This window comes from Molothrus ater, chromosome 1, assembly GCF_012460135.2.
Source record: "Molothrus ater isolate BHLD 08-10-18 breed brown headed cowbird chromosome 1, BPBGC_Mater_1.1, whole genome shotgun sequence".
NCBI classification, from domain to species: domain Eukaryota; kingdom Metazoa; phylum Chordata; class Aves; order Passeriformes; family Icteridae; genus Molothrus; species Molothrus ater.
Window position 1 is genome coordinate 43,804,276 of NC_050478.2, and position 23,346 is coordinate 43,827,621.

The 23,346-nt window shown below is 37.9% G+C and overlaps 1 protein-coding gene across 3 annotated transcripts in view; it reads right to left on the reverse strand.

Moving 5' to 3' along the window:
• The window catches only part of CPNE4 (copine 4), a 230,158-nt gene that overhangs the window by 72,419 nt on the left and 134,393 nt on the right, over positions 1-23,346 (reverse strand). For all 3 annotated transcript variants that reach the window (XM_054518626.1, XM_036398756.1, XM_036398747.1), the window contains 3 exons: positions 21,951-22,025; positions 16,605-16,688; positions 15,168-15,257 (listed from right to left, as the gene is read on the reverse strand). In XM_054518626.1, the coding sequence (XP_054374601.1) occupies positions 15,168-15,257; positions 16,605-16,688; positions 21,951-22,025 (249 nt within the window). The remainder of the gene's footprint in view (positions 1-15,167; positions 15,258-16,604; positions 16,689-21,950; positions 22,026-23,346) is intronic.

Sequence of the window (23,346 nt, forward strand, 5' to 3'; positions counted from 1 at the left end):
TTTGCAGAAAATAACTTGAAAGTATGAGCAAGGATACTGCCTGCTGCTTGAGTGCTGTGTTCAGAGTGAGAGGACTTGCACATTTTCTGTTTTAAAAAGCCTAAAACCAAGGCTTAATCAGAAACATCTCTGAGTTTTGAAGCAAATGTCCATCTCTGAGATGCTTAAGATTAGCATGGTCAATGAGAGCAACTTTTCATTAATTGCAATGCACAGGACATGGGTCATAAGCTAGAAAGTGGGCTTATGAAAGAAAAATAGTGACTATTTAATTAAAAGTATGTTTTTTAATTGGGGCAAAGAGGAAAGAGGGAAAATAAGTTGATAGCTTGTTGTTTTGGGGTTTTTTCCTATCAACTACAACATCTTTTTTATAGATATAATCATTCAGATCTGGAACAGGAAAAGGCACGAAGGAATTATTATTAGCATAGCAATGTCACATGAAAAATTGATTTTCAAGGAGGAGAAGCTTAGGAAGCTTGTTTAGCCTTTACAAAATCAAAGTGTAAAAGAGTATAAAAGAAGTAATCTATTTTGCTAAGTAATCATTTTTATAAACTCCAAGCACAATTAATTTCAATATACCAGCCTGTTCATGTTTATTGAATAAAATCATTCATGCTTAAATATGGTTATATTTCTCCATTGCAAGAAAAGAAGGTAAACGCAACATGCAGTTGCTCCTTGTAGTGCTGTAACATTCATTTTAGTAACACTCTCTTCTAGATGAAAAGAATATTTTATCACAAAGCCAATGACTGTGTAACATCTGACTAATATTCAAAATTTACAAGGTAATTTAAGAGTCTCAGAATATAATCAAGATACATCATTGAAAAATTATACAAGGTAGAAAATTAAAATGATTAATCAACAGCCCCCTTTTCATACATGACAGCTGGGAGGTGCAGATCTTACATATATGAAATGTATTCTTCCAAAATATGGTTTTCAGGAAACCATGAGGGGGCTTGGATCAAGCACCTGAACAGCAAGGATGCTGAATTCATACTGCCTGCTCCCCAGGAACGTCACCCTGAGCTCACCACTATTCAGTTTCCTGGAACTGAACTGTGGAAAGTGCTACTTTGACAGCAGGCTGCAAAATATATTTCAGCAAATTGTTCTGTTTGATCCAAACGGATTAAAAAAAAGAGATGATATTATTATTATTATTATTATTATTATTATTATTATTATTATTATTATTATTATTATTATTATTATTATTATTATTACTATTATTATTATTTTAAAAAAGAGTAATAGGCTTTAATTCCAGTTTTAAAATTTAAAGCAAGAGAAGAAAATTTATCTATGAAATGCTGACTTGAGCAGCAAAAATACCATTTCGTTTGGGGAGCACTTCTTTTGACTAATAGTCTACTAAAACTGTGATAAATTCAAATTGTTTTGTGTGAACCAAGAAGCATATTTTGGGGAAAAAAGTTGAGTTAAAAATCCTGACCAACTTTAGCCCTTTGTATTTATGCTTGTTTGGCAAGAGATATCCTCAGCATTAAGACACTATAAGCAGAGGGATGGGTGAAAAGGGGATCTGAAAAAAGGATGGATGAAAAATCTGCCAATATCCTGAGGTTTTCCTTCAGCACAGCATTATGCTGGCATAAACAGTATTCACTAAGTGCCCTTTTGGGATTGCTGTTGTAGGACTCTTACTGCAGACTTGCACAGATGCTTCTCTTTCTCCATGGACAGCAGGTGGAAACATGCACATCTAAAAGTCACAAAAGGATCCTGGCACCACTGGATTTTGTGGAAATTTTTCTAAAATATGCAGGGCAGTATTTTAAAAAATTATCAGTAATTCTGATTGGTTTTGACAAGTAAACTTGTGCAATATTGAGATTTTGGAGCAACAGATATTCCAAGAGCAGCATAAAGTAATGGACAGATGAATAAGAAAGTTGAAGGAAGGAAGTCTTTCTGGCAACAGTTTATGGAATAGTGCTTACAAAAAGTGGATATTTGCATTTTTCTTAGTCCTGGCAAACAAATGAGGGAAGCTTTCATTATGAAAAATATGCCTACATTTTGCAGAATTCACTGGAATCTGTAGTGTTGGGGTTGTGAAGGACCCCAGCATCTGCAACTGAGGGATATATATCCTAAATCTAAAATAGCAGAAGAACTGACTTCACTACCAGCCTCTGCTAATGCTGCAACCTTTGAAACAGAAATATTGAAAAATTAAATGAAACAAACAAACAAAAACAAAACAAAACAAAAAAACCCCAAACAAAAAAAAAACCCTACTCTAACCAAACAAAACCTAAAAGAAACCACAGGCAAACCTCTGCATGCCTTTTAAGGTGAAAGAGTGCTTAAATTTAATACCCTGTAGTGAAAACAAAAAGGTTTTACAAAAATCCTCAGCTTTTTGCCTATGAAGGAATGCTAGCCTTTGAGTGTCCTTCTTCAGCTTAATTCTTTCCCCCAAACTTCACTTTTACATCCTAAGTGCCTCTGAATATCCAACCTGCAACTAATCTTCATCTTAAATTTGGAGGCAAGCCTGTCCCTGGGCACAGGGCAGTGACAGTGACAAAGTGGTGATCAGAATGATGGTTTGCCTTCTGTAGGAATGAAGGAAATTAACAGCCAAGGAATCAGCACAAGAAGCTGTATAGAAGACAGATCAGGCTCTTATTTCTGTATCATTAAAGATCGAAGGAAAGAACTCAAATGTCAACAGCTTTACAAGTACATGCTTAATGCTCTGAACAGCCAGGAAAATGGGAGCAAGTCAGACTAGGAGAGCATGCAGGGAACATCACATTACCAGGATCCTGTCTTTTACTTTTGCAGGTCACCTTAAAGCTATGTAGTGTCGAGGATTTAAAGCTCTTAAGGAGATTAAGAGTTCAAGAGCTGTGAACAAACAAATTTAGGCTACTAAAATCACAATTCTAAATTTTAAAATGTGCATGAGATGATTATGAGTATGAGTTAGTGATTTTTAATTATTTTGTGCGGGTTTTGCATATTCATAAGTCTGCCTGGAGAAACACACACTGCATTCTGATGAAGAATGCCATTACCTCTCACTCTTAACACAGCCTCAGCACAGCACAGCACAAGGTTTCAGGGGCAAGACATGATACTGCAGCAGACTCACAGTTTCAAATATCCACAGAGACACTGGGGACTGATCCTTCCCACAGCCTCAGTTCTAACCACATGTGGCACCTTCTGCCGCCCAGTCTGCTTCACCTCTGTCCTCCCCAGGGCTGGTAAGTTTTCATCTGCCCCAATTCCTCGTACCCAGCATATCATGGGGAATGGCTGGAGCCAAACCATGCTTCTGATTTTCCAAACCATGCTTCTGCTTCCCCACCTCAGCCAGCCTCTGCCAAAAAGTCAGAGTTGGGGCATCCAAGGCTCCCAGGAGAGGGGCAAGGGAGGGAGGAGGTACAAGCTGTATCACAGAGATCCCACGCTCAGGAGGAAGTTGGAAGGCATTTAGGCTTTGGTTCCATGTCCAAAACAACACAAACAAAACAAAACAAACCAAAACCAAAAACCAAAAACCCCAAAGTCCCCCATGGCCAGATCCTGACTCTCCCCAGACAGCTCAAACTGGTGGGGAGCACACACCTAGGGAGGATGGACACACCTTCCCCACAGGTATCTCTGTCAGATAATCTGGCTGTGTCCTTTCACCTTTCCTTCTTAGTGGCAGTATCATAAAACATTTAGGTGATAACTTTCAGCACTGCTTGGATCAACAGAACTCATTTATTAATAAGATTTATCATCAATGTGAAGCAGCGTTCACACAAACTTCCCCTCCCAGATCAATTTTATTAATGCATAATACTTGTGGTATTATGAAAAAATATTCTTGAAATCTGAAAATTGGCAATATTTTACTCCCATATTTTATCCTAGTCAAAAACTGAGGACTCATTTCTGGCACAACTCTAATAAAGCATTTTTTCCAATATTTTGAAGTACGAGGGTCTGAAACACCGTTGTCTGTCTGAGAGAACAATTGTGTCTCCCTAATGTGAGTAGCCGACTTCTCAATTAGCCTGTAAAAATAAACCTGCCTTTCCAGACATTAGTCACCAGACTCTCAGATGTTTTGCTTGCAACTAGAAATGGATTCATTAAAAAACCAGAAGTAGCTGATATCAAACAAGGATTCTGTTGAAGGGCAGTATTTTTATGAAAAATGTATAAGCTGATACGTACGAGAAAGGAAGGCAGCAGAGGGCTGTGCATGTGTAACCAGGGTCAGTATTTGAATCAGGATGAGCATTTGAAGGCATACACAGAATTCCCTATGCTCTACTGCCGCTGCCACAAAATAGTAAAGAACTAGACTGGCTTATCTGGCTTATCTAGTTGTTTATACAAAGCAAATGAGACACACTTCAGCCCTAAATAATCCATTTACCTTTTCATAAAATTTTACTGGAGCAAAAAAAAACAACTTGCAGCATGACCTACTAGCAGTATGCACATCACCTTGCTATAAATATGCAGTTTCTCAGATAATGAAGACCTAAACATTTAAAGATTTTCAAATGAAAATCACCAGAAAAATGAAGCCTAAACTTAATTTTGAAAGCTACAAGTATTCACCACAAGAAAATAATAAAAGTACGTGGTACCAGTATCATCTTTCTGTCAGATGCTAGTGAACACCTAGAGAAAGGGAAATCCCTCTTTACTTCACCACATTTTCAGAGTTATTGGCAGTGAACAACTTTGCACTCTTGTGAAGCTGGAAAGAGAATCTAATAGATGCTGTTAAAAGCCAGTCAGACAGCAATAAACACTCATGAATTTGTCTACTGAAATTTTTAGCATATTGACAGATTTTGGCCTCCCAACATCCTTTGACAAAATATCTCTGTCCCATCACTGAATTGTGCTGTATAAAAAGAGAAATACCTTTGTGCCTGGTTATAGTGATTTTCACATTCACATGCCCTGAGGACAAATAATCAAACCATTCCCTCACCATTTCCCCAAAGTCATTCATGACTTCAGAGCTACCTCTTTACCTTTTCTTACCACAGGAAAAAAACTGCTATCAGCAAATCCTGGAATTTCTCAGAAATAAAATCAATAAGGAAACACAATAGGAACTCTAGGCTAGTAATGTAATAGTCAACAGTGTAAGAGGTGATTAGTAGATCTAAACAAACCTTAGGCATTTGATATCTAGGGTTGTCTAAGAGATCAACTGCTGATGTTGTTCCTATATTGTAACTTCAGACCAGGCAATTTGGAGTGCATAGGGCAGGCCAGCCACAGCCTTCTATATCATCTCTTCTGAAAGCAGGCTAGGAGACTTGACAGCCTTACTGGTACTACTGAGAAAGGATTTCTAGCATTACTCATCTTCCCTTCCACTCAAGGATATATGGCAATTAATTTACTTTTCAGGAGAGGAAGGATTAGCATGTTTGTGAAAGGAAACACTGTCACTTTGCTAATCTCAGGCAAAGCAGATACAGCGTCTGTCATGCTCAGGACACAAAACATCTCTATGGTCATAAAGTAGTCTTATGCTCAAAGCAGCTTGCAAATCCTTTGAGGTGTTCTGTGGCATCAATGAGCTAAATTCACCAAGCTTTGAGCAATTCTGTTGAGTAAAACTTCTATGAATAGCATGGTGGAACAGCTAAATGGAAAGGTGTGGGATTCACATTCTCTGAACCTGAGAGAAGCAGTGAGAGAAGCAGAGGAGAGAATGATCAAAACAATTCTTATCTCACTTGCTGCTCCTGTGTTTGTGTACAAGTAGAATGCATTATGGAAGATTGTTTACCTGAAGGAATTTGGTAATTGGATTCTGGTGTGAGTGTATTTTTTTCTTGACCAATCTCTGCAAGCTGTGTCCTGATGGTCGGTCAGGAGACAGTCACGAGATTCAGTTGAGTTCTTGTTCAGCTTCAGCTTAGATATAGTGTCATATAGTATGTAATAATACAGTATAATAAAGCAATTAATTAGCCTTCTGAATCAATGGAGTCAGATGCATCATTCTTCCCAGACATTGGGGTCACCTTGCTTTTCCCATAGACAGGGGAAAGGATGGCTGCACCTCAGCTGGCAGGTCAGTGGGGAGCCCTGAAGAGCACAAGAGCTGGGGCTGGCACAGTGGCAGCTCAGCAGATGAGGGGCCAGGAGAACACCATCCTCCCAGGCTTCCTGAAGGACACAGCTGAGCCATTGCTCCTGGTGAGCAGGCCATTAAAATAACTCCACTGTCCCTAGTAAACAAGCAGCTCTCAATTTCTCTTTGTCTCAGGGGTATTGGGATGGAGGTGTCCCAAAGGAGCTTTATCCTAACATCAAATCCTGCTCAAATCTCTGAACTAGTGATAGCAAACACTGGCAAAACTTCCTTGGCATGCTTTAGGAGCTGTAACCTACAGAACAAGAGCAACCCATAAACACACTGAAGTCTCTGGTCCCAAGAGCTGTGGTTTCCTCCAGTATTACCACAAGGAGGGCCGGTTTTTTTCATGGAATCCTGTAAAGCACTGCCATTGAGCAATTTCAGTTGGGAGAACCAGCACACATGAAAACCATGCTTAATTTAGGGTAACTAATTTAGATTTGGTACAGCAGATAAAGCATTTTTTATTGCAAAACATAACTAGCTACATCAGGTGCATATACATTATACACATATACTTACACATTAGAAAATGTGTATAACATCTAGCTGGGAGAAAACATGTTTTTGGTAAACTAAAATTGCAGATCTAAATTTTAACAGAATGAGTGTTAGATGAGATCCCTGGGTACAGAAGGGGTAAATCCATATTTTTAGTGAGAGACTAAGTTCACACTTTTCAAGGAACCATGTGTAATAGGACATCTTCTAAAATATTTGCATTTAGACACACTTAATACCTATTACTGCCCTTGAGATGCCTCAAATATCACAAACAACTGATAATTAGGCTCCTGAAGATAGTATTTCTATTTTTTGAAAACAAATATATTGTTTTGCCTAAGATTTGACTCTGCTAGGTTCTCTGAGAGTACTAAAATTTAAAATACACATATTTTATTATCTGCACCATGTAGCCATTTTCACATGGCAGTATGTTAGCCCATAAACTATTAAATACAATTTATAAGTAGAATTTTAAGGTAATCTTTCTGTTTAAAGTATGTAGTTCATTGCAACGACTACATTTATTACAAGATTTAACAACAAGGAAAGAATTTCTGTGAGTGCCTAATTTTCAATTTACACAGTAAAAAATACAACTGGAAAGAAACCAAAGGCCTTAGTAAGTTGATTATATGTCAGCCAATGTGAGGCTTTGTTACTTTATAAGAGAGTGAAATGAGATTGTCCAGAAATTGCCTTCCCTATGTTTTCCAATCTCAGCAGAAAAAAATGAAAAAAAAAATTAAAAACTGGTTAGACTTCCATATTTAATATCACAGGATGGTGTAAGTCACACAGTAAAATGTCCTGTAGACACAAAGGCATGAAAATGATAGATTTTTTTTAAGATACACAAGACTTCAAATTCTCTCACTACAGCATTCAGCTGCTTTACAAGGTTACAGCTATGCCTAATCCTAATCTGTTTTAGTGACAGCAGAGTTTAATTCTTTTATTTTAATTCAAAATGGTAGCACTTGTTTCTAAACTTGCGCAGTAAGCAGCTCTGAGCTAATTCTGGGGTCTGTAAGGATGTTCAGTGCACTATCAATGCAGAGATATGAAAATTGGGAAGAATGTAGAGGTCATTTAATTAATTGGCATCCCATATACCCACCCTCCAGTATGGAATGGTCCTCATTACCAGGGCTGTGCTTTGTTTCATTTTAAATGGTCCCAGGGATGGGATTTAGTGCTCTATCAGCTATTCCCCTGTGAGGGAACCAGACCCCTGATTTGGATTACAGTCAGCAGCACTTACAGGAGCCTCTGCTTCATTTCAGAGGATTAAAACTCAGTTTCAAAGATAATGAGAAAGAGCCCTTCAAAATGTTTCTCATACTGATGACTTGCATAGCAAAGCTGTAGAAGCCTGTACTTATTTGTCTTGGGATGGAACCATGGAGGCAGTAGGCAATTTGAAGGAAGCTCACAAGAAATGCAATGTACAAATTATTTGGAGGCAATCCTCTTATTTGCAAAAGAGAAACAGAAAACACTCCTCAGATCCCCTAATCCAGACAAACATAGTCACACAAAATAAGTTTTTTTTTGTTTTTTGTACTCTCTGCCCTTGTTTCAGACTATGAATTCTCCTTGTAATGTCAGGAGGAAATTTCATTTCTCCCCAAAAGGTCATGGAACTGGTGGTTCTGGTAAGGAACAGGAAGTAAAAATCTCTTTTCACAGGATGAACTCTGAATTTGGTCTGTCAGTCATCCAAGGTTGGGAGAAAGACTCCTGTCCCTTGCTACCCTGCCCATTTTGTTTAAGTATACCAGATTTTCAGCCTTCTACCACCTTTTTCAGCACCCAGGCCCGTGGAGATGTGAATATGACCTCTTTTCTTTATAACCACAGTGTGTCAGATGATCTCTCCTTGTGCAATTCACTTGGAGCCTTAATTATTGTGACAACATTTGTTATTTAGAGAGCTCTTTCATCTTCAAAGCACGTCACAAACATCAATTAACCCAAATCTAGATTAATTAATGTGACAATTAATTTGCTATATATCCAGCAATTCACTGGAGTTCACTTCAATGGAGAACAAACTAGTGGCTATTAAAGTCACTGGAATGAGTTCACTTGACTCCAACAGATATGGGATCAAGCTCATTTCTTGAGTCCATTTCTCTCTCCTAAATTTGTCTGCAACATGGTATTTTCTTCCCCAGCATCTTCAGCTGCTTTATCAAGAATACAACTAAGGAACAGCAAGAGAAAAAAATAAATAAATCTGTAAGCTGAGATCTCACAAACATAGAGTTAATCAGTTTTGTTTTAAGGGTCATCTTAAATCTTACACTCCACCTGCATCAAGTTTATGAAGATTGATCAGGTCAGTCCTTGACACACTCAGACAAGTCAGGGCTCCAAACACACTGCTACAATTAGTGAATTCAGGAGGCACTCAAATCATAAGCCAATTGTAAATTAACCCAAACAGACAACAGGGAGAGTAGCTGCAGCAAATTCCCCACAGTCATGGTAAGCCTTATGAAATAGGCACCTAAAGTTTTTAATAATCATTGCAGTGCCTGTGGTAGCACTTCTCTCTCTCATGTAGAGAAAGCAAGGGGAATATGAAAGAAAAGGAAAATAAACATTTACTTGAAATGAAGGTTTGATGGTATTTATGCAAGAAGGTCTCAGACACTGCCTTTCACAGTGTGTTGTTCAATTTTATTATAACCCTCAAAATAGTGCATCATTCTCTCTGAAGACTGTATTAAAACTCCTATGCTCGAAGCAGTATGCACTTAAACAAATATTTCTCTTAGCTTATTAAATATACACCTCATCCAAATATTTATGCCTATTTTTTTTCTTTTCAGCACGAAGAAGGAACTTTTAGTTATCCAAAATTATCAGCTGCACGTTTATCTCTAGAAGAACTTTGCTGAAAATGCACAACACAATAACATCCTTGAAGCGGCTAATAAATAAATAAATAAATAAATATTATTCAGTCTGTAAAGAAAGAGTGGTATTCTCCAAGAGTGAGGCAATTATTCTACAGATTCCAGGAAAATGCTTTGACCTAATGAAAAGGAAACAACTAACTGAAAAAGAAATTTGATTCATACTAAAGGCATGTAAAGGTTGAGTCCCCCTTCTTTATTTTTGAACATTTTCTACAAGAAGGACTCCATTTGCAAACACTTCTTCAATAACACCAGGGTAAGCAAACAGGGAATGATTGGCTCCACTGGCATTAATTTGGTGAGTAAATTGAAGGGAAAATGTAGAACTGCTTAGTTAATCAAGTATGACTGAAATCACCCAATCAAGAAAATAACCAGCAAATCTAGCCTGTGCTGTAATTTGTTCTTGGTGCCAGTCTCTTTCTACATGGAATTAAAAGCCTAAAGAAAACAGCAACAATAAACGAGCCTTCTTTTAGGGAACAGCATAAAATCCTTCAGTTCATGCCTTTCTAATCATCATTTGACACTGCTTGAATTGCCTTTTAAGAGAAATGCTTTTCAAAATCCTGCAGAAATTATTGCTGTTGACCACAAACTGTTTCTTTCCATACTTGTTCTTCAAATACTCTGACATCTAAACTGTGAAAGAATAAAAGCACTAATGGATTTGTCTGACTATATTATTCCTTGTATTTTAAGCTTTACTTGGTCTCCTTCACAGGTTCTGCTCAGTTACTTTCACTAGTGGCTTTCAGAGATACTGAGGGTTTATTTTACAGTTTATAATACACCTTTATAAGCAGAGCTGTAGTCAAGTATTAAAGGTCACTGAAAACTTATTGATCCAGAGAACACAGCAGCAATAATTCAGAGAATATAAAAATATCCACTGCTATTCACTTTTCCTTAACTCAGAATGGAGCAGACAACCTGAGTTAAGGAGCAATTTCTTCCCCTAATGATCCATCATTTTGCATGAAAGAGTCAACACTTTTAAGAAATCAGAAGGAAACAGAAGGTTACAATTGTCTGAAGCAGACCCAGCATTCCACCCCCAAAATTGCAATAGCAGACACTGGGGAAGTGATCATTATAATAAGAACAAATTCCCATGTAATGATTTTAATTAATAAAATTAAAATCAAGTGATTATCTATTTGCATCCAGAACAATGTCACGATCTTTTTTGTAAGCTGTGGAGCTTCTTCTATTAATATTGTAATGAGGTTCACATTATATAATAGTATCAACAAGGCAGAAACAGCACTGCATAGATTACTAATTTAAGCAAAGTGCAGGTCTCTCAAGAAGACCTTGTTAACAATGACCTACCAAAAAATATAGAAAATTCATGGTCTATGAAAATTCACATTGGAAAGTGACTTATTTTTCAAGATCTTAACATGGAAATAAATTGAAAATGACCTTTAAAGTCCTGAGTGCATCTTGCTAGGCCTAAGAGCATTGTAGATACACTGGGGTTTACAAGCATATGGAAGTAGACTTCTTAGCAGAAACCCAAACATTGCCTGTGCTAAGACACAGCTACTCCCACAGACCAGATGGACAGAGCTGAGGGAGTCAACTGGACATAAAAGATAATGGAGAAGAATGGCAGGAAACAAGTTTTGACCTCATTAGAAGTGCACAGGAAGAGGCAATCTTCCCATGGTTGCCAAAAGAAAGAAACTGTACTGTCTGGGGGCTTCATGCTGCAAAGAGCCATTCATACACACACAGAGAGGCTTTATAACCCAGTGTATGGAACAGCCCTGGTAACCATGGCTGCATGTCCCACTCACAACTGAACCAATTTCACTGTGATCAGCGCCTGTAATCAGGGTCAAGCAGGGATGAAGCAGTAAAGAAGCTGACAGCAATGATATAATTGCAACAGACAGATTTTTGAAAGGTAGGAAAATATCTAATGGACATGCTTCCTTTGAAAATTTCCCCTATGTAGGTGGAAGATGGAAAGGGCTTTCTGTACAGATATGACATGTGCTTCCCACTCTCCTAGCAGCTTATCAGTTCACCTCAGAAACATTTTTATTCCAGATGTTTTTTTCTTCAGTTCCTACTTTTCCTTGTGAACAGCTTTTGAGGAGGTTCTCCATACAACCTCAGCAGGAGATGGAATTATTGTGTGCCATATGCTTGTTTGGCCTTTGCCTAACAAACACCTTGTTAGGAGTTTATTTCCCCAGTATTATAGCACCAAAAATATATAAATACCAAAACAAAAAGAGATTATTTTTCTGTATACATTCCCAGGACTTCTCTAGAGAAAGAAGAACCCTGCAACTATTAGAATGAGCGGGCAGTAGATGATCCCTACCAGAAGGTAGCCACAATACAATCTTTTATTTCAGATAAACCATTGACAGCAACATAACTCACATGCTGAAACCAGATTTGAATGCCAAAGTTTCACAATTTACAGGACTTTCAGCAGAACAGACTAGGATAAACCTGCCCTCAGAAGGAGTACAATCCTCACTCAGATTTGTCAGTAGTCACTTTTGTGATTTGAAAATCTTTACATATCAGAAAAGCAATGCACTACTTTTGGATCTAAGAGGCATTTTGTTCACTTCAATGCATACACTAATTGTCTGTCCTGTTAGCATTAAAAGAAGGTATGATTGGCACTGAAGCATGACCAGACTTCTTGGATGGTTTCACTGTCTGGGAAGAAAAGCTCAGTAGGTCCATAAATCTAATATATACTTCTCATAATAAAACCTAGAGCAGCAATAATTGTAATAAAGTTTTACAAGATGTCCTGCGAGGAATAAAATGTTCATTATTCTCTGCATCACAGCTAAATAAAGCAAAATTAATTTTTTCTTTAGAAGCCCATAAGGAATTAAAATTAACAGACTTTGTAAAGAATGATAGCAAAAGACTTTTGGCAGACCCAAACTATTGGTTGCTTTGATTTTAGTGACCTTGTTCATCTTATCTTTCTAAACAGACATTTGAAACCAGAAAGTTTCAAATGCCCTGACAGTGTAAAGACTGCTTTGTGTGCATGACTTACGAAGAGCAAACTTCCTGTAAGCTGAATGACTTTCTGTGAGTTGTTAGGGTACTTTTCCCATGTTAATCCTCATTCCCCATTGCAAAAAAATCTGACCACTAAGCTCAGTACCCATGTGAATTCAGTGGCAGAGATGAAGGGTGAGGATGTCATGCTTCCAAACAGCCTACAGAGGTAAACCAAAGATAGGCACAATTGCAAAGTGTCTGCAGATGAGAATTTCCACAAGCTGACAGCTCCCTCCGAGCCTTTCTGGTGCCTCTCTAAGCCTTAACTTAGATTATGCTTTCAGTGTATGTATAAAACTAACAGCAGGAAGAGACACAAAATTACCCAGCCTTATGCAATTACTGCTCCCAGTGATCAAACAATCTTGGCAAGAAGCTGGTGCTCAGCAAGGCAGCTGGAATACACTAAATCTCCCCCACGTTAAATAAGGCACAGAGAACTCTTCCAACACTTAGCAGTAACATATTGCTATATACTTTATGAAGTGAAACAAAGCAATGAAGTCAAAATTTCCAAAATATGGTAATGCAGAGTGGAATGCTTAGTCAATCAGAGTAAATCAAAGTATAAACATTCATACAGTGCTATACCAGTCACAGACACTTCATCTCTCTAATTCTTATCATTTTCACTCTTCTGTCCTAGCTGCCATCCAATTCATAGGTTATAGATCATCTAGAAAAGAAGCAAACAATTATCTGACAAGTACTATATGCTATCTCTCAAATACAAGTGATTTGGGTGGCTGGTCTACCATAACAGTCTTATCTTACACTCACCAAAAGTTATAAAAGGCCTGAATTTGAAATAAGTATTAAGCTTTTTTATTATTTTATAGCCATAATTAGTTTTAAAATATTCCTGTACTCATGAATGATCTGATGCACATCTTAGTACTTTTAGCTTTTCTGCAAATGGCTGAACTATAGCCTCAGGCAAATACTCAGATATCTAAAGTAGGGCTGCAAACATTTGCATACACAAACGAAAACCACGAAAAGTTCCCTCAAAAAGAGGGAAAAAACGACTGTCTTGAAAATTCTCAATAGTTTCATGAGACCTGTCTTGCTCTGGTTTTCTTCTTCAGCCATTCTTTCACTGACTTTCCCCATATCTTCTCTACAGCCAGTCCTAAGGGACGACTCCTGTTCCTCTTCACTTCTCCCTTTTCAGCCTGTCTTTTGGCAGCTTGTCTGCAAACAATTTTGACTACTATCTCTGCTCATAGCTCAAAAGACCATCTTTATTCCCAGACCCATCTTCTTCTGCCCACACTGAAATCTGAGCTTTTTTAATATCTTCTCACCTCGATTTCAGAGGTAAAAGCATTTTTCTCCCTGTGTAGCCTCATTTCTCTAGCCTTATGGATTTGCCACTTGTTCTCACATCCTAGACTTCGTATTTTGTTTGCTTCTCTTCCTAGGTTTTCTCACCTAAGTGATTTAAAGAACACATGCACACAATGTGATGAAGGCAGTGCTGTGCTAATTCTGCTTTTCATTTCAGTAGCAGAAATCTGATCCATCTCTTGACTCAAATTTATATGTTGTTCCATAATAACAGGGCTAATTTTGTGAATCCAAGCATTCATAAGACAGCTTTTTTACCCTTTCCACACATCTGTGGAAAGGGTAAAAAAGTTACAGTGAAGATGTGCACTGTAACATATTCTCCCCAGCATTTTATTTTTTCCATCTGCACAATACATCCTGCAGTAAGTAAGGAGTGAAAAATTACAAGACCCATTCTCCAGGGTTTTGAAGCTATAATGATGAAATGTTTGCAAGGACAAAATAAAATTCTATTAAGTAATTTGATATAGTAAGAAAAAAAAAAGTCATACTTTTGGGTCCAACATCCTTCCATCAGGTCTAAAAGTCTGAATAGACACTGTGCACCAGTGCTCTTTATTTGATGTTTTTAAATTTACTATTAGCCTTAAACCTGGTCAGAACATAAAAACAACTGGATAAAGACTTGATTTAAGCCAAATTAGCCAAAAGAAGATGATTTTTTCTACACAAAGCTCCATGTTCCCAATTATCTGTCTTTCTGCTGACTAGAAACACTTCCATTACTATGGTACATGTCTTTTTGTGGCCAACCTATTCTTCAGGTACAATAAAAAATCTCCTATTTCAGTGTTTCTTTTACAGAAGGCCTCCAGATATAGAAGTGAGGAAATGGTAGTTAAAATTGTGGTAGGGCTGCCTCTTCCCCTGAGTAAACTTTCACCAGTTAAATGATGCTAGATTTAAATTATCCAACTGATTGGGAAAAACAGCCCCATATTTTTTGAGGTTACTGTAAGAAATATAGAGCATAATCTACTGATTACAGTGGATTACCACTTTTATGCATCCTTAATTTGATTATGGTAATCATAATGCAGCTGTGTGATCATCTTTTCCATCAAAGAAGAGGCAAGTGCAGAATAGCAATCTACAGCTGAAAAAGAGAGACCAACTTTTGTTTTCTATGAGTAAAACTTAAAAAAGCAGGAATTACTTCTGACCTTTAGCCTGCGATCCTGGTCTCCACTGCACAGAGAATTTACAGACACTTTAAAGGTCTTCCATGCTGGATTTAAGTTATTCATCACTACCTGTAAGTGAAAAGAAGAAAGAGAACCCTTTACATTTCCACATCTCTCAGCAGAATGCTAACAAGAGCCACAATTCTCAATACAGTACATTCACCAGCAAGAGAAGAAAGCAGAGCTCAGCTGGAGTTTTCAGAACTACATCCAATGAGATATGAGCCCTTGAGCCACTGGCAGTTTCCAACACTCTTCCTCTGCAAAGCCCCCAAAAGGAGCAGGAGTGGGAAATGGACCCACACATACCCACAGATGATGTTACAGACATTTCTCCAGCACTGACACACCTCAGTGGGAGATAACTGACAAGGGAAAAGGTGCAGAACTGAACTGGAAGCAATGCAAGACATGCAGGACTGGGCAGTGGGGATGGGCAACATCAATTAACAGGCACATCATTTGCCTTGCTGGGAAAACTCTGGAATCCATAACAGGTTTATAACCCCTAACACCTGCCACAGCTCCACCCTATAAACCTAAATGCTGCTTTTTAAGACTGTGTCAGTCATTACCATGAAGTAGTAATGTCACTGGGTGATAAGAAACAAGTGTAAAGCACCCAGATTACAATCCCTGAGAGGAGGTGGGGAAGAAGCAACATAGTATTAATGGGAAAATGTGATACAGTCTGTAGCCTGGTTTTGGCTAAATCTAGTACTTTTATCTCCTGAACTTCAACAGACTATCTGCCAGTTAAATTAGTTTTGGACCTTCGGTTTCATCTTCCTTTACTGTAAGGTGCATAAGCTAAGACCTGATACCCATTAGTTAATGACACTAGAGTGTAACACTGGGAAGTGTATCGGTGATATTTTTGCCCGATGTCCGGGAGGAATGATGCATCTGACTCCATTGATATCAGAAGGCTAATTAATTATTTTATTATACTATATTATTCTATACTACATTACACTATATCACATTACATCTAAACTGAATCTGCACGAGCACCCAACTCAATTCAACTCAACTGAACAAAATCTCGTGACTGTCTGCTGACCGGCAGTCTGGACACGCACTTGGCCCTAACAGGCCAAGGAAACAAAACACCATCACTTTGGGTAAACAATCTCCATATTGCATTCTACTTTGGCACAACACAGGAGCAGCAAATGAGATAAGAATTGTTTTTTCTTTCTCTGAGGTTCCTTGCTGCGATTCCCAGAAAATCCTTGGGAAGTTGTGCCTTGCTTTTCTCTGTGAAGAGAAATGCGGCTACAGGAGGTGTTTTAAAGTGTGAGTGTTTGCACACCTACATTTAAAACCACTTCCCTTTGTGACATGGGAAGCATAAACTTGCCTCCTGACAGCTCATCTGTGTCCTTGGAAAGTGAATTCAACTCTATTCCTTACCTCAGTCCTGTGGACAAGTTGTTGGGTTGCATCATCATTCACCCGAAAAATCTCCAGAAAAGGATCAGATTTGCTGAAAAAATCCTAAAACAAAATACAGGACAAGTTACTCTCGAGGCTTCTTTTTCTTTGAGCTTTTCAGACACATTGCACTGGGTTCTTCCCTGACTGCTAATGAAAAGGAAGAGCCAGAGTAGTTTTAGTGAGACCTCTTGGTGTTTCTCAGCAATACGTCATTCTTGTCCTTGTCTCACAAGGATTTCTGTGGTAATGTTGTTGTTCTCAGTTTGACTATTTAATCATGGCATGCAAAACTGTAAAATGTCATTTTACAACCTCTTCCCTTCTTACACCCAGCCCAGTTTCCTGAGCATTAGCTCTGTCATCCACCTAGCTGGCTTCTTTTTTCCTTCACACCTGTTAGATCTTTTGACACCAGTTTTTTAACACATTGCACTTTGAAGCATATTCCACACTGGGGTTGAATTGCACACTGTTCACCTACCCTCTCAAAACAGAAATTAATTGGCCAAGACATTGTGCTGCAAACAACACAAGTCCTGTCACAATGGATTAGAGGTGATTAGAGAAGCAAGTCCTCTTCAGGGTGTGGTAACATGGCCCATGCTAAGATGACAAACACAGCAGTGTAATGCAGGAAATAACTTGATATCACTAGGCAAATCTGAGACAGACACCAAGGCTCACATTCACACACTGCAAAACACCTTCTCCCAGTCCTGTATCCAGCTAACAACCCTGAACTTTCTTACACAAACCTAAATGAAGTTGCCTTTTTTATAGTGCTGCTTCAGTTTGGTCACAGGCTCTTTTGTTTCAACATCTCATTTATTCTGGACATGCTGGCTTGGGGGAAGAAAAGTAACTGGCTGCTAAACCAGGAGGGAGAAACCTTCAAATTTCTAACTGTGCTATGCTGAAAAAGTAGGGTTTAAAAGCACCAAGTCCATTTCCTATAGTTTCAAGTCCCTTCTTAATTTTCTTCTTCAAAAGAGCCACATGATTAACTTTGTGCGTATGAATATTATTCTTCTGTACAGGACATATCCAAAACCACAAACCCCATGTCAATTTGGAGAAGTGAAAAAGTCTGTTCAGTATCCAAGTATTTCTATGATAGTGTTAATAAAAATTACTCTAATAGATATAATTCTACTAATTTCTCCTCACCAAATGTCTACTATAGCTATTTTTGATTAACTGCAAAACCATTGGTTTGGGAACAATTTTGGATAAGATGTTAGCCAAAGTCTAGGCCTTGCAAAATTATTTTTAGGGCATTTTTACAATTCCACAAGTTCAAAGCAAACAAAGAACTCAGGGCTTTGAAAAGGGACACCTGAATTTGAATGTCTGGAGAAGAAAATGAGTTCCTACAGACCACAAAGCCTTGAGCAAGGCTCAAGGGACCTAAAGTCTTGTCATCCCCTAAAAATGACATAATGTTGTGTTGAGTGGGCTGTTTTGTCATTGATCTGCTTCTTCACTTTCTAGAGAAAACTTAGTGGCCCGTTTAACAGCTGATGCAAAGCTCATGAAGATTTATTTGTCAAATCCTTTCATGGGGAGCATGGAACAACAAAGCTGTATGCTTGGTTATTTGTTCCAGCTACATGGTAAACAGGACATTTTATATCAACCTCTGTAAAACCAGTGTCAAATTCAACTAAATAACTCTAGAGTTTGCCTCAAGGCCCTGATGAAGATTTAGTATCTAGACACCACTCAAAATTCGAAACTTCTAGGACATGGGGGATTTTGGTGATCAAATTCTGCCAGATTACCAGTGTATAGCAAAGAGAACAAGCAGAGAGAGAGGGTGCTGGTTTAATCATGGTGACATGAAAATCCAGAGTGCATAGGGTTAAAAAAGATTGAGCTGCCTCTTCTCACACATAAGCATTCTGATTGAAGCTGGGTAAAAGCTTAATGTTGAGTTTCTTAATCAAACACAAATTGATTAGTTATTTGAAAGAAAGTACCTCAAAATAATACATCCAAAGAATGCACTCTGGTGTGCAAAAGAATTCAGAAAGGAAGACAAGATTTCATTTAATGCTCAAAATACAGTATCATTCCTAGCCAAGTATCATAAAGGTACAACAGCACATCAGCACAAAGGAAACAATTTCTGGTTTTAACTACCAAGATAATACCACATAAAAGGAAAGATTTTAATGCTGGATGATTGTTGATATTACTCCCCCTCCAAAGCAAAAACAAGGCCTAATTACTATCAGAATTGAGCTATGAACAAAAAAAATCCTTCTATATTGGAAGTGCTTTGCAATAAGTAGAAATGATAAGCTAAAGAAACATTTGCTTTCACAATTAACTTTTTTTGGTTGTTATGCTGAAATTAATAGCTTTGTATTATCCCCCAAGAATATCCTCTGAAAGAAGAATAGCTGCAATATATTGTGCTATTTTAACAATATTTAAATGATTAATGTAATACATTTGCTGGTGGTATAATGCACATTGTTCTTTCAGTATGTGCAGCAGCTATACAGTAATAACACAAGCACATGGCCTAGACTTAAAAAAATTAGATATATCTGTTTCTAAGCACCTAGTTTGTCACATTTTTTAGTAGATTAATTTTCAGAGCCCAACAATTTTTAAAATCCAGGATTGGGGATCAAGTCAAAGGTCCCTTAAAGAAGGGTGAAGCAGCCAAAAGATTAAAATTTTGAATACTATGCAACAGGGCATTTGATGAGGCTTTTTCGGTAGTAGTTTAATACCAAAGGACTATATAAAAAAGCAATATTAGCTCATATTTTGCAGATATTAGCTGGATAATCTTTCCCAAAGAATGGTAACTGCTTCTCTCAGAACAGGAAAAGCAGTTTGCCTGCCTCAGTGCTCATAATTTATTATAGCTATCGTAAAAAATGTAGCTGCTTGTTATAGTAATTGTGACACAGCTATTAATGCAATAAAACCTTTCCAAAAGTTATTGTTCCACAGTGAAGTGTTCTCAGTGGATCTCTTGAAACAAAGATGTGCCATTTGAGCTGACAGGGCTTCAATAAAACATGAAAAAGCAGTTATACCTTCCAAATAAGCACTGTAATAAAAAAAAAAAAACCGCTATTTCTGCTATAGTCAGTTAACTAAAGGAAACATTCATATCCATAATTTTCCAATAATTTTTCACTGAATGTTTCCACCACTCCAGTAGGAAAAAATTATTAAGCTTTGTTCTGTAGCTTCTCTAAAATTCTTGCAGTTTTACGTCAGGAGAGTAAAAAACATGCAACAAACATATCCTCCCTGTTAAATCTGATCAACAAATTCTGTTTAAGTTTCCAAAAATGCGTTGTTAAAGTATTTTTCCTTAGTGTAGGAAATACATACAGAGGCTTCCTCTGTTTTTCAGGAGACTCCAAAGCCAGTTTCAACCCTCAGTTTATTTCTCTGATGTTACATCTCTACTCAGGTGGTCACTTCTGAGTGAGGAGAGTCATGCAAAACCATGCCTAGCATTTTACAAAATCGGCTCTTCTCAATTCTTTGTTGTTCATTTCCCTTTTTGTGACATCAGAGCACTCATTCTTTTTCACCAATGGCTGAACTATGAAATTTAAAGTAATTTCAAACCTTAGTAAAAATAATTACCAATAGTGCCTTGCATCTAATGATGTCAAAGTTCATTATAAGCTGTACGCTTTTCTTATAGAGGAAGTAAATCAAATTTCAGCCAGGTATTGAGCTACATCTTTAGCTGGAGGAAATTGAAAGACTTCTTTCAATGCAATAGATTTCAGGAGATTTTCATCAGTTGAAGAGAGGAGTTTGGATTCAGATAAGACATGATGAGTCACTGCTTGACATGCACACTGCATCATCCAAGAATTCTTTTTTAGATGAAGCCCACCTTGACTGGACATGTTAAAATGGCAAGAATGACAACACTATTGCAGTATTTCAGACTGATCTTCTCACCTTATCCCCATAAAGTGTTTCAATCACTGTAAAACTGTTGCTCAGACAACACTGACCTGGCTCAGAATTGCATTCCGGCAGTGTCCTTTTAATTCATACCAACAAGAGCTAGAAGCAATCATAATATTTAAAGCAGATTACATTTTGCATTTGTGGAAAGCAATAACTAAGTGAAGTCCTATTATGTTGCTTATGTCCTTTCCTTTTTTCTAGATGCGACAGCATGTGGAACGGGAAGAAACTTGTGTACAAGTCTGGGAATCACCTCTAAAGATATCTGTCTAAAGAAAAGCTGTTAAATTTACATTTTGACACCTAAATAAATTATGCAACTCAAAACCGCTCAGACTGCAGCAACTCTGAAAGAGGAAAGTAATTTATCTTTCAGATGAGATGCAAATTCAGGTCCTGATCATTTATGATTGTTAATGATCCTGAGCACAGTAAAATTTTATAAATTTTAAAAAGTTTATTTTGAAGTTATATTCCAGTACTATTCATCTTTCAGTGTACTTTCTGCTTGCCTGAGATTTTCTGGTTGTTTCAAGTAAAAATATTTTTCATAAGTTACAATCTGATTTTGCAAACCTGATGTATATGTATCCAAAAGTAGTTTAACTGATTTGATTTTAAGCTACACTCACATCAGATGTTTACAAGAACACACTTGGGGCATCGCCATCCTAAACCTTTTTATAGTTTCTGTCATTTCCTTCTAATTAGAAGCACCTTCTTATATAAGAAGAGACTATATACCTCAGAGTATTCTATGCCTGCTATTACACTGAAATGACAGAGAGTGGTACAAGCAGACATCAGGTTTTCTTGGGTTGTGAGTTGAGATGCTATTATATGTAAATTGCTAAACAATAACGGATAATTTCAGAAAGAGGTCCTTATAATGTTAAGTAGTACTTGAATCAGTGGAAAGTTTTCTTCCTAGAGAGGGAAAAAGTTTTTAACAAATATGCAAGTCTTTTTCTCACATTTGAAACACTTTTTGTTGCACAAAATGTGTATCATGACTGAGCTGTTATGAAGTTTTCTAGCTGTATTTTAGGAAACTTCAATGATAACATCATTGACTACTCACAGAAAGTTCACTTCTCTAAACACTTCTGATCTGTGGCATTTTACATAATTAAATTGTCTTGGTTGTAGTGTAATTAACTTGTCTTGATTTTAATTAGATTTCCTTGAGGTTTTTTTTTAATTACTTGCAACCCGAGGAAAGCCTCATTGTGAACATCCATCTGAAAACCCTGATGTGTTTAATAACACAAGGTTAAAAAAAATCTGTCATGGAAGATCTCATCAAATTATATTTGCAGGCATTCTTATATCTTTCAGAAAGGTTAATATCGAGCAGCTTACCTTGTCATCCAATTTCCGTGCACTGAATGAAAGTTCAACATAGTCATCGTTGCCAGACAATTCCTCAGCGATCACCTAAATGAAATGGAAAGCTACATTTGAGTTGTGCATGGTGTAATGGAAGGGGAGAACTATGCCATTTTTCAGTGTGTGAAGACTGCAGACCCCATTTAGGAAACTGAAGTGTGGAACAAGTTAATGTGTTTCTCTTTGCCATCAGGAAGGACATCATCTTGGTCAGCCCACAAACCTAAATCACTTTGTGCCATGCAACTGTGCCTTGTCAATCACCTGTCCATGGACAGACACCCACATCCACCAGGGAGCCCTTTCCTCTGACCAAGTGCTCCTCCTCAGAGTGGAAAACAGAGAATTACACAATCTCCCAGTGTCCAAGGGACAAAAACGCTCTACAAGGGTTGTATTACTCGGGTCTAAAGCCCAATTATTTTTATGCCACTTCAGCATCATTTGGCAAGATAAATGAAAAAAGGAGTGAAGTCACCTGGCATTAGCTGCCATGAAAGGCACATTTACAGCAGGATAGCTCTCCTGATATAGCTTTTCTGCAATAGCCACATTGGCAAAACAATTTGATGTGGATAGAGTCAGAAGCAAGTAATGCTAAAATAATGTAGTGTGATTCTTTCAGATGGTGTAAGCTATATCAGTAATGATGCCAGTCACTGTGCTGTGCAACGTCATAAAAAAACCCAACAGAACCAACTAAACCAGTTTCCTAAGTAAGCCATTAAAATGCCTCAGGGGAGAGAAGGCACTAACCAAACCTGGCATATTTCACTGAAAAATATTCTTTGAAATAAACTACATTATATTCTATTTGACAGCTTTAAAACTTTTTCTCTATTGTAAATGTTCTCCCCATGGATTAAATCTCCCAAAATAACCTATTTCCCAGGTGTTTCATGCTCATGACCACACACATGGCAGCCATGGCAGCTTCCCAGACAGGATCTGGCTGTCTCCACCACTTGAAGTCCTTGAGGAGTGCTGGGAAAACCCAAAAATTTGCCAGACTGGTTTGACTGCACCCCAAAACATCAAACCCATCAGAGGTGCATATGGGGTGTCATATGCATCTTCTGAACCTATGTCAGAAGGGCAGCAGCTGCCAGAGGCAAGAGACAGAAAGGAAGGAGAGGTAGGAGCTGTGCAACACCACCCTAAAGATGATCCAGGAGGGGAAATGGAGAAGGCCATGCTGTGGGGACACAGCTGGAGACTCACTCTCTGAAGGAGGTGCTCCATGCTGGAGGAGGCACCTCTGATGAAGATGTACACCCACAGGTAACACCCAACCTGGAGCAGAGATGCCCCTGAAGGGTGTGTGTGAGTCCAGACAGAGCAGAACTAAGAAAATGAGAGAAAAAAACCT